Below are 13,117 nucleotides of genomic sequence, written 5' to 3'. Positions count from 1 at the left end.
ACCTGAGGTGCGGGGTCTAAGCATCCACCGGTCTTCCCCAGAGCTCCTAATGGTGGAGATGGATTTGGCTGTGTGTGCATGCCAGGTCGCAAATCTCAGGATCACCCCACCAGGGAATGAGTAGGCTGGAAACCAAAAGCGGATCAAACAGTTCAGGGATCAAACAGAAGCGGAGTCAGTCACAAGCCAAGGGTCGGTCACCAATGGTAGTAGATAGGATGAGGCAGAATCGTAGTCAGTAGCAAGCCAAAGGTCGGTAACGTAGATGAAGACAGCAGCAGGAACAGTAAGCGGGATATTGGCTGGTAAGGCACAATAATCTGGCAAGGAGGAAGTGCATGGACATGGCTTTTATAAGGAAGTTCATGGGAGGAGCAAGGAGTTCAAGGTTCAAGAGAAATCAAGGCACAAGGCAGGATTATCCAAGAATTGTCAAGGGAGCTGTCCAGCATTCCAGATAGCTCAGTGAGAAGAGACATTGCCTCCCACTGCAGAAGGACCAGGTTCGATCCCAGGCTCTGACAAAGTCTGTGTTGACCCCATCCATGCACCTGGAATATCTGGGGCTGAGTCTCAGCTAGGAGCAGGTCAAGGTGTTCCTTCCATTGGAGAAACTTTTGAAGCTGTGGTCTGGCAACTCTTGGAAACGCATAGGGTGGAGCTACGACGTGTGACGTTATCACGCACTGCCACGGACCATTGTTGGTTGGAAACATTGATTCTTATCTGCTGATTCTTACTCTGGTTGTTGTAAGTGCATTACTTGAATAAATAACATCTTTTATTTAAATACTACATTTACATATGAGCTATTATATTTATTTCCCTATGTGGTGTTAACTGTGTGGAGAGGTATTTGCCATCTTAGACTGCAGTTTTTCAGTAAGACGCTTCTAACTCTGGTATCTGGGAAGATCCTTCTGGGAATCCTGGACTCATCTGTTGGGCTTGATATCTGCTTTGTTTGACCAGTCCTTCAGGTGGTCAGACTTTTCGGTAAGAGGCCAAATGATTGGGTGAAATGTAAAGGTCTCTTTCTCTCTGGTTTTGGTTTCACTTGGCACCATTATTACAGGATTAGAATACTTTTTGCAGAGACTTTTTATATGTACTATGCTGCTTCACCAATATTTTTCATCTGTGGTGATTTAGACTTTATTATTATTCTTTATTTGATATATATAAGCGTTACACTAAGTGTTAATTACAGATTTGAACCTAGCCTTAGATACTAATCAAATTACATCTAAAGAAAACATTTAGAAACATAGTATAAAATATTAGACTATTAATAGATATTACCATCTTTAATACGTAACATTTTACTTTTTTCAGAGCTACAATAGTCCATAGATTTTTGATTAAAGCGACAATTGAAGAAAGGATGCAAGCAATGATAAAAGCAGTGGACAGGAGGTATTTCTGATATATTTCTGTTTTGTAATCGTGTCATTTTAGTCCTATTGGAATGAGCTGTAAGTAGTTACTAGCCACATATTTATCTGTGAGCTCTGCTACTTTACCAATTATTGTTACTCAGTGAAGAGTATCCCAAAGTGGAACCATTACTGTCTTTAAACTCATTATACCATCAGAAAAAGGTAAATAGTTTCACCGAGCAATAAACAAACTGACTGTAAAGCTTTTCTTTAATAATATTGGCTCATCAATATATCTATTAGCCAGTGTAAATCAAAAGTTTCTAGCTTGGATGTTTAATTTTTGCCATTGCGGTGTTATCTTGTGTAGTAATTTCTTCTACATATACTAATTTTATTTGTTTTTGAAAGTGCATATTTTGTGACTGTCATCCTTATCCTGACTTAGATAACTATTGATCTGGAACAAGAGAGTTCACATCAGGTGTCAGGACATGTTATATACTGATGCTTATTCTAAGTTAGTGGCTCTCTAGTTGTGAAGATAGCACGGTCTGTGAAGGAGCACAAACCCAGAGCGTGCATCAGGTCAGCAATAGCAGCTCCCAGTTCCTGTACTTTCAGGTTCTGTTTAAGAATTTTTGATTAATATACAGTACTGTGAAAATGTCTTAGGTATTAGTAAAACAAAAATCATGAATTGAGGATGCTTTAAAAAATAATGAAAATATGTTTTTTCATTAATTAGCCTACAAATTGCATTAGCAGAAAAATACATTTTTGATGTGTCCACCCTTTGCCTTAAAAAGAGCATCAATTCGCCTAGTTACAATTACACCAACTAAATTTGTTGATAAAAGTTGCATTTTAGTAGGCATTGTTAGTGAATATTTGATAAACTTGTACTACACAGATACAGTATGTTTATAATATGACTTAGCAACTAAGCCTAATTAAAGTTACATAGTTAATTCGGTTGAAAAAAAGACTCATGTCCATCTAGTTCAACCATTAAAAGGGGAAAACTAAATTTATAAAATCCTTTATACACAGTCCTATATCCATTTGATCCAGAGGAAGGCAAAAAACCCCATTAAAGCTTGATCCAATTTGTTCCAGCAAGGGAAAAAATTCCTTCCTGATCCCCCAAGAACCAATCGGATATTCCCTGGATCAACTTTACCTATAAATATTAGTATCCAGTTATATTATGTACATTTAGGAAAGAATCAGGACTTTTTTTAAACAATATACTGAGCTTGCCAGAACCACCTCATGAGGGAGTCTGTTTCACATTTTCACAGCTCTTAATGTGATAGTGAATTAGTTTCTTTCAAATATCAATTAACATAGTTCAGGTACTATAATGTGATTAGGCCAAGCAAAATAACAATATAGATTAGTTATCAGTCACCCTTCAGCTTTGGAGCCCTATAGACTTCTACCGGGCTTGTCTCCCTCCCTCTCACTGTCAGGATTTGCAGCAGAGGGGTTCAAAAAGAATAAACATACTTTGTCTCAGAAATTCAGAAAATGCAGTTTTTAATGCTGCTGAATGTAATTTTTCTGACATAGAGAGTATGCATGTCCAGCTAAGGCATCAGTTTACTCTACATCACTGCAGCTTTTCTGCTCTGCTGCTAGGTATAGAATTAACACTGACTGCACTACAGCTGGCACTTTTCATAGCAGGAAGATGTCATCCACATCCTTGCTTTACTACCTAATCACGTTAGGAGTTTTGCCTTAGTTGGGTGCATAATGGGCCCTCATTAGGTAGTAAAGCAATATGGCAGCTCACATATCTTTCCAGACACCCCTTCTCCACAACTGTGCAAAATTAGTTACAGAAAATGTTAAATACCAAAACATAAAATCTCTAAAAATGGAAATGAAGTTGAATTGAAAATGAAGCAGGCTTTAAAATAAAATGGTTCCACTCATTTTGGGCAGCAGTGATCATTTTCAGTTTCAGAGGTGAAAGTAAATATGTAACGAGAGAAAAAATAATACCACTCTCCGCTGTTTAACTAATGCAGCTGCTAGTGTTTCCACTATTCTTCTAACCCACATTGTCTTTTTCTGGTTCCAGTCACACAAGTACATCAATGAAGCAGTCTGAAGTTTCTGTCCTGACTGTAGCTGATCTTGCAGACCTGTTTACCGAAGAGAGAGAACTTGAGTAATGGTTCATTTGTATACACACTAATATGCCCTCAAGGACACTTTCCAAGGAGACTGTAACCTTCCTATAGTCAGTTTCTTTAGAATGCACTCGGGACCACTGGTGGTGATATTATTAGGTATATGACAGATAGGTGTATTTTATTCTCTACAGATTTCTGTTTAATGTGTTTGTACTGGTAAAAACTTTTAAAAAACGTGTCATCTTCTAGCAATATTTTCTATTTCACAGGACTTATTTGTACTTCTAATCCATAACTTTTAATGTATTTCTCCAACACTGATGCTGAACATTTGGTATACTAGTTGAAGACCAGTGGTGCCATGTGAAAATACCATCATATCTAACCAACTGATCTTGGCTTTTCAAATGAAGATCAATATAATAACACTTAAGCCAATCTGCAATAAGACAGTCTCAGACCATGAGTTTAGAACTGAGCAACCCTCTTCTCGATTTTGCATGTTAGCAAAATTAAGGGATCTGTTCCCCAATGTCCATCCACCATCATTGGCAGTGTAGCTGGTTTGTGCTTTTAAGCAGAAATAGTTCACTTGTTGACAAGAAATCATTTTCTGAAGAACAATTTTTCTGAAAATGTTTGAATAAAAATCTATCCACATGTGGCCAGCTTTACTTCCTGTCGCATCTCCAACACAAGAAGTAATGGGAAAGCTCCTCAGTTGGGCACAAGCATAAAAATTACTTGGTAGGGGATTTAACCTTTCCCTACTTCATCCAAAAAAGAAATAGCTATATATACACACTTTAAATCCAGTGTATTTCGGGAGGGTTCCTCTGTAGGTGCTTAATTCTGTTTTTAGTTGTGTGGCCACATTTTTATTATTCAAATCTTACTGTAAACCCACCTTTAAGTCTGGTAAGTGTGTCTAACAGGAGTAAACCAAATGGTACCTAAAAAGTGTAGCATTGGATAGGTAAATATAAGTAAGTAGGGCAGCTGTGCCCTAGGCACATCAAAATGGAAAAATCATTCCAATGCACATCTGCAAAATGTCAACTATAAGGGTTGCCAAACATGTCACCTGAATTGGTCTCATAAATTTTGAATACTATATGTTTTCTGTTGTCCAGAATTCCTATCAAATTAATACCCTTCCTTGCAGGAATACAATAGTCATTCTTCACTTTACCAGCACCTGTAAACTGTATTACAAGTTAAAATAAAATTACCAGTTACTGAGACAGAGTACATTAATGCTAAATAATGTCTACACTCCAACTTTATTATTATTTTTATGTTTGGAATTAAATTGTGTTATTTGTATTCTATATTTTGTTAAAGTGACTCTTACTTAAAGATAAATTCCAGCCTCTGCATTATTTTGATGCGTCTGCTTCCCTTCTCCTAGGAACTCACTCTTGTTTCAGAGGGACCGAATTTCCCATGGTCTCCTTTTAAACCTTGTATTCATCACTATGGTGCAATGCCAATACTGGATGGCACTTCTTCCTCTGCTGTTTTGCTTTGTGTCTTTTAGGTTCTTTTCAGTAATGCAAGAAAACCTTTGTAGTATATTAATGTTTGCTTTACTAAAAAGAAAACCTGCACATACAACTGTAGGAAAAGCAATTCACTGCATACAAACTATCACAAAATATGCATACAATATACATATGCCCAAACTATCTATCCTTCCCAGCAAATTAGCAGGGGAAATGTATGCAATATGTATAATAAACAGCTACTGTACTTAACTTGGTTCTTCCTGGTGATGGAGTCTTCTCATGGCTCCTTGCTTCACAGAGTCCTCCAGCACAATTCTTTCTTTGTGTCTCACCACATGGCTTGTTCAATTGCTTCCCCCTCCCCCCACTACCTGTACAAAATTTCTTGTACTAAGCTTAACAAAGCAGTCCAACAGGTTTGTTAGTATATCAATAGAGGAGGCCTAGCTTCCAAAAACAACACATGTAACGAAAATTTAACAATTTATATATCTGAGCTATAAAAATCACTCAAATAGCCATAGCAACACACTCTGCCAGCCTGCCTGGCACTATGGTGATACAGACTCCCCTGATGTGCTGCAAACTTAAGTAATGATGGTGAGGGCTCTACTCTCCCCATCTTCACATTTACTCCTGCAAATAAGCTTGCCAAGATTGTGTCCGCAATTCCCATAAGTCAGCCTCCTAAGCATGTGGGGAATAAGTGCTTATGACAAATGTACCCCCACCAGCCTCACATGTACTAAGCTTGTGAAGACGAAAGTAGGCCATCACAGCAAAGTAAAAGGCATTTATTTTGGAATTGGGAATATTTAAAAAATATTTTTATATTATCACAGCATGTACTGTATGACAACCCCCCCCCCCCCCAAAAAAAAAAAAAAATCTGCCTCCATATACCCGTAGACGCTTTAAGTCCTCCCAGTCTGCATAAATGCTAGACTTTTCTACTTGTGTAGAGCTTAGATATTTCCTGGTAGAGCTGGAGCTCCTCCACACATCCCTGTTGGCCAGTGAGGCAGGCCATCAGAGCCATTATAGTATGGATGGAGTTGGGAGGCAGCGGATGGATTTCGCAAGTACCAGGAAGTGAAGGGAAATCTCTCTAATGAGACTCAAAGAAAAAAAAATTACATAGGTTGTGACACTTCCCACTATTCTAGAACAATTGTTTTATTGCTGTCTATGGAGATTTCTTCTCCATTCCTCTCCGAACGCCTGTGAAATACACAGGAGGTAAGGTGAAATATTCCAAACAAGAGCCATACTGTGCTCCTTTGCAAGATAATTTAGTTTGTATAGATCTCCGTAAATAGAAATGTGGTGCATATAAGTGTTATTTTTTCCTAATTAGACAAAGGTCCTTTTTCAGATTAGTAGTTATACTAATATACATGTCATGGCAAAAAATACTGGCATCCCTGTATTTCTGTCAGATAATGCACCACTTCACCCAGAAAATTGTTGCAATTACAAATGTTTAGGCATTCCCATGTTTATTTGTTTTGTTTGTATTGGTATGACACAAAAAAAGTAGAGAAACAAAAAGCCAACTCTGACACATTACACACAAAACCCCAAAAATGGACTGGACAAAATTATTTTCACTTTCTCAATATTGTAAGAAATAATTTCATTCCAAGTTTTTGATGCTCCTGTAATTTGTAATTAAGCTCACCTGTATCAATTAGCAGATCTTAATGTTCCTGTGTCCCATGTGTGCAACATTGTCAAGAGGTTTACAGCCCATGGAGCTGTAGCTAATCTCCCTGGACATGGACAAAAGAGAAATACTTGATCAAAGATTGCAATGAAGCATTGTTCGAATGGTGGATAAAGAACCTCGATCTACTTCCAGACAAATTCAAGCTGACCTTCAGGCACAGGGTACAACTGTGTCAGCTCCCACTATATGTCGCCATCTGAATGAAAAGGGATGCTATGGTAGGAAACCCAAGAGGACCTCACTGATGACACAGAAACATAAAAAATCCAGAGTAGAGTTTGTCAAAACTTGCCTGAGGAAGCCAAAATCCTCTTGGGAGAATGTGCTGTGGACAGACGAAACAAAATTACAGCTTTTTGGTAAAGCCCATGATTCTACTCTTTTCAGAAAAAGCAATGAGACCTTTAAAGAAAAGTATACAGTCCCTACAGTCAAACCTGGTGGAGGTACGCTGATGTTTTGGAGTTGCTTTGCTGCTTCAAGCACTGAATGTCTTGACCATGTGCATGGCATTATGAAATCTGAAGACTACCAAAGAATTCTGGGGTGCAATGTAAAAAAGCACCCAGAAATGGTTTAAGACAAAGTGCTGGAGAGTACTGAACTGGCCAGCAATGAGTCCAGATCTCAATCCCATAGAGCACCTGTGGAGAGATCTCAAAACAGCTGTTGGGAAAAGGAACCCTTCTAGTCTGAGAGACCTGGAGCAGTTGGCAAAAGAAGAGTGGACCAGATTCCAGTAGAGAGGTGTAAGACATTCATTGATGGTTACAGGAAGCTACTGATTTCAGTTAGTGTATTTTTCGCTCCATAAGATGCACCTGACCATAAGACGCACCTAGGTTTTAGAGGAGGAAAACAAGAAAAAAATATTCTGAATCAATGGACTGCAGACACGGTACAGGAAATGACCAGAGACTGCAGACACAGTACAGGAGATGACCAGAGACTGCAGACATAGTACTGGAGATGACCAGAGACTCCGGACACAGTACAGGAGATGACCAAAGACTGCGGACACAGTACAGGAGATGACCAGAGGCTATGGACACAATACAGGGGATGACCAGAGTCTGCGGACATAGTACAGGAGATGACCAGAGACTGTGGACAGTGCAGGAGATGACCAGAGACTGCGGACATAGTACAGGAGATGACCAGAGACTGCGGACAGTACAGGAGATGACCAGAGACTGCGGACATAGTACAGGAGATGACCAGAGACTGCAGACATAGTACAGAAGATGACCAGAGACTGCGGACAGTACAGGAGATGACTAGAGACTGCGGACACAGTACAGGAGATGACCAGAGACTGCGGACATAGTACAGGAGATGACCAGAGACTGCAGACATAGTACAGAAGATGACCAGAGACTGCGGACAGTACAGGAGATGACCAGAGACTGCGGACACAGTAGAGCAGATGACCAGAGACTGCGGACAGTACAGGAGATGATCAGAGACTGCAGACAGTACAGGAGATAACCAGAGACTGCGGACAGTACAGGGGATGACCAGGGACTGCAGACAGTACAGGGGATGACCAAGAGACTGCGGACAGTACAGGGGATGACCAAGAGACTGCAGACAGTACAGGGGATGACCAGAGACTGCAGACAGTCAGGGGATGACCAAGAGTCTGCAGACAGTACAGGGGATGGCCAGAGACTGCAGACAGTACAGGGGATGACCAAGAGACTGCAGACAGTACAGGGGATGACCAGAGACTGCAGACAGTACAGGGGATGACCAGAGACTGCAGACAGTACAGGGGATGGCCAGAGACTGCAGACAGTACAGGGGATGACCAAGAGACTGCAGACAGTACAGGGGATGACCAGAGACTGCAGACAGTACAGGGGATGACCAAGAGACTGTGGACCTTTGGGGAGGGAGGGGGAGCGGGTACCTGAATTTGACAGGTACCTGCTCCCACTTCCATGGAGTTGTCCTCCCTTTAGTGTGAGCACCCGGCTGACAGCCGGGTGCCCACTGCACATGCGCGAGAAGCGCTGCGCTTTGTGATTGGTCCGGAGTCTTCTGGGACCTGTCATGGGTCCCAGAAGATGCCGTACCATTCACTAAGCGCCGTGCTTCTCGTGCATGTGCAGTGGCCAACTTGTCATTTAGGAGTGCTGAGAGGCGTTCATTGATCATGATCCATGACATCTTGGGCTTCAATAACTCAAATGGGAACATTAGGGCTTTCCAGGAATGTGCAATGGAAATTCATGTCGCCACGAAGATTAATGCAATTAGTCTCTTTGTGTATCTCGGTAGCCCCTCAACTGGACTTCCCAATAAGGCCTGTTGAGGAGATTTAGTCAAATTCGCCTGAGTGACAGAATAGATAACGTTATACGTATGAATCCAAAACCTCCTCACTTTCCGACAAGACCACCAGGTAAGGAAGACTCTCCCTTCCTGGCCACGGTCCCTAAAGCATAATGGAGGGGCCCTAGGACACAAGAGGCTATTCTCATGGGTAGCATATATCATCTTAAGAGTACTTTATAATTGGCCTCAATCAGAGAGGTATTGGTGTACGATTGAGAGGCACCCTGATTTAAATTGCACCACTCCTCCACCTCCAACTGCTCATTCAGATCCTGTTCCCACTTGTTCATATAGAACAACTTTGTATGGCTAGTAGTCAGTATAAGGTAAAGTTTAGATATGTGACCAGTGTATTTGTCAAAATTCTTGCACAAATATTCCATTGAAGTGGAAGAAGTCAAATCTGAATTGCATTTTAAAGTATTCAAAAAATGCTAAATCTGTGAATATCTAAAGAATTATATCATGAAGCTGATATTTTTCTTGTAATGATTATTTCGACAAAACACCTCTATAGTCACACAGATCCGCAATGAGCAACAGACCTTTATTAGTCCACCAGGTAAAAGAAAGTGGACTGATGCCCAGGGTGAAAGCAGGGTTAATCAAGAGTCAGAGGGTTATGTAAGGACTTGAAGCTATATCTAGGTGCCAGCCTATCCCAAAAATGGAAGGAGAATGGCAGTGTTGGTATATTATAATTGGCTTGTCTTTCGGACTTGTGGCTCAGCGTATAAAAACAAGCCAGCTGGGCCAACTGTGCAGCGTAATAATATTTAATCATGTCTGGCATACCTAGTCCCCCACACAGCTTAGATGTGCATTTATTCACCCTGTGTCTCTTGTCCCCCCATATCAATTTCATCAGCTTTTGTTGATTATTAGTTTCTATGAGCAACATTTCTACCTTGTCCTGTTTCTGCAGTGTACATTTCTCACTAGATATTAACTAGATATCATTCTTGCTGAAATTGGTGGTTGTAAAGTAATAAACTGTTCTTTCAAATAAATAAATATTTAAGTGTAATTCAAGTAAAAACTCAACTAAGCTTAAATCTACTCCCACCCCCACTCTAAACCTATTCTATCTACCCTGTAAAAGGAAAGATGCTTATACTTACCTATTCTGAAGTCGCTCTGGTCCAGTCACATTAGCTCTCCAGCGGGGGCTTCAGTGCAGAGGAGAGACAACGACAACAACTGCAGAGCCTGGACAGTTATGTCATCCATAGGCTTACTATGGGGCATCCATTGTTGGCTGTCTCTCCTCTACACTGAAGCCAATGCTGGGACCCAATCATGTGATTGGACCAGAGCCACCTCAGATCAGGCAAGTTTCCTTTTACAGGGTAGATATAATAGGCTTAGAATGGAGGTGGGAGTAGACTTAGTTAGGTTTTGACTGGAATCACACTGTAAAAACAAAATTCTCTGTCTACTGTTCTCCAGCTATGAATGTACTTCACATGCCTGGTGTTGGAAACATTAATATAAAAGTAGTTTTGGATATGTAATGTTTTGAAGGTGAAATGCAAAATGAGTCTATGTGCTACATATAAGGCCAATATAAGGCCAATTGCAAAAATGTATGCCTAGCACTTATGCATGCATTACAGGCTTTTTTTTTTTTTTTTTTACTTGAACTTGTCATCTTTATTGAAGCATAGACATATGGGAGATCACATAGTAAACACAAAATTCAAGACAAACGGTACAGCCATAGCTTCAGAAATACCCCAACAATATGAAAAGTAACAGGACCATGAAAGGTACAGCGTAGTACAGTAATGACCTGTACAGAGGTTTGTATTTGACCACCATTATTTTTTTGCGAACAAGAGGCACAGGTGCAGCATCCACCATCAAGACTACAGCTTGTCAAAGTCTATAGTAGGCTGAAATGTGCTATGGCTGGATGAGGATGAATGCTGTACTGAGTGGTTTATATCCCTATGTAGTCAGGGATGAACACCCAGCCGGATAGATACTCCATGTGTAAGGGGCTTAAAATGTATCACACATGAAAAATCTTTCTTAATGATTGTACTGAACATAAAAAGTGCCAGTAAAATTACTCAGTTTTCAAGTGTTCACCTTTTCAAAAAATGTAAACTCACAAAAAAACCCTCTCCACCCCTCCAGTGCAGCCTGCATGTCCCTTAGATGATCCCTATCTTCTGCCATCATATCTAGCCTGTATAACAGTCCAGCACATTAAAACATTGCTATGCAATGCTGGAGGCCATGTAACAACATAATGTGAGCAATGGCAAGCACCATTGCATTGCTTGTTTTGTTCAGGGGTGGACAGAAAGGCTATACTCAATAATAGTGCAATTTGGGATGCTGTGCTGCTAAAACTGTAGAAAAAGCAGTCACTCCCAGCACACAGTGGTCCTCCACCGAGAGATCTGACTTAACAGGCACATCTGGAATGCTTGCCAAAAGCAGCCCTCCTAAAGTAGAGGAATGCAATGTAAGGCTACAAAAAGAACAATTAGCAAAAATGTATTGCAAAGATATAAAATCAATAAAAATGGATACTCACAAAAGTTCAACAAATAAGAGAATGTAAACCAGAAGATGTAATGTGTCGCATGATACACGTGCTCCAAACACACCCCAATATACTGGCAAACTGATATGTTTCAGGGGTACACCCCCTTCTGCAGAGCTTAGCTGCTAAAATTGTGTTAAATGTGTAAAAACATTAATAATAAAAATATTCAGAATATATATTTATATATATATATATATATATATGCACCACCTTCTCTTCTTGTGTGTCACAAGCAAAGTGAAATAACTAAATATGATCAAGCTTACAAAATGGTGAACGTGCAATAAAGTGTACCAGTGAACATTAAAGTCCAATAGTAATGTTATAGTACTTCATGCAATTCACAGTGTGATAATAAAATATTAAAACTTTTGTTAAAGTGATGCTCCAACACTAAAGTCTTAAACTCTGTGCTTATAGACTTCACACAGTATGTGTCACCTCTGTGCTCACAGAACTCTCACCTCCAGATTAGTATCATATCGCATGTATATGATAATCCACCCAGATTCCACCAATATTCCAATCCTCCTCTGCGTATTTTTCCCAGGGTTTTCAGGCTAATTTGCCTATGATCTTGTCACCCCTAGACAAAAACAGCCCCACTGTATGCGACAAAAAACGTTTTGCCCAGAGTTCTGCTTTAAGTGACAAAAGAAAATAATGAGACTCAAGTTTCAAATTAAACGGTAATCATAAAACGACACTTAGTGGAAAGTATGAAAATGCAGTGTGAATAATATTTCAGATTTTTGTATATTTTACATTATCAGTGAAGAAGAAAATCAGGATAAAACTTTATTTAAGGCAATAGATTTTTTTTCATAGAGGTAAACATTTCAGGAAGTGAAAATGTTTGGTACCATTTTTGAACTGCATATGAAGTCAGACTTGTTGGCCAAGGGGTGCTGTAAAGTGTGTTAAAAACAGAGGTTTTAGTTGCACATTTGCACATTTATATGGAAACTGCACTGCCTTGTCAAGGCCCCTCTATATAGTGTAAATATTTTATTTTTCCCTTAAAATGAATTTAGCTTTTAAAAAAAAAATTGCAAAGAGAGTGAGAGACAGAGTTATGCAGAGGCAGAATTGTGTTACTTTCACAAGTCAACTCATGGACAATTTTTACAACAGGCATTCTTAGCTTTGTTACCACTCCTAACAGCTTCATGAATCTGCTGAAGCCACCAGTACTATTAAAATCTTTATTTAGCAATCAGAGAATGGAGATGTAGGATTTTTTAAAGATTGTAAGAAAGCTCCTTGCAGCTTAAATGTTTTGTGAGCTGTATATGAGGTTCTTTAGACTTTAGAGCAGGGGTGTCCAACCTTTTGTCTTTCCTGGGCCACATTGGAAGAAGAAGAATTGCCGTGGGCCACACATAAAATACATTAACAATAAGGACAGCTGATGAACAGAAAAAAACTGCGCAGATCACATGTTAACGATTACT

The 13,117-nt window shown here is 39.8% G+C and overlaps 1 protein-coding gene across 1 annotated transcript in view; it reads left to right on the top strand.

Annotated features, from left to right (window-relative positions):
- SHPRH (SNF2 histone linker PHD RING helicase) overlaps nucleotides 1–4,891 on the top strand; it is a 146,739-nt gene extending 141,848 nt beyond the window's left edge. The window contains exons 29-30 of the mRNA XM_089694274.1: nucleotides 1,336–1,416; nucleotides 3,472–4,891. Of these exons, the coding sequence (XP_089550400.1) occupies nucleotides 1,336–1,416; nucleotides 3,472–3,565 (175 nt within the window). The 3' untranslated portion in view covers nucleotides 3,566–4,891. The remainder of the gene's footprint in view (nucleotides 1–1,335; nucleotides 1,417–3,471) is intronic.
- Nucleotides 4,892–13,117: the final 8,226 nt, after the last annotated feature.

The sequence above is a fragment of the Staurois parvus genome, unplaced genomic scaffold, assembly GCF_062004578.1.
Source record: "Staurois parvus isolate SC_StPar_1 unplaced genomic scaffold, SC_StPar_1.0 ptg000657l, whole genome shotgun sequence".
Classification (NCBI taxonomy): Eukaryota; Metazoa; Chordata; class Amphibia; order Anura; family Ranidae; genus Staurois; species Staurois parvus.
This window is presented reverse-complemented; position numbering and strand designations above follow the sequence as displayed.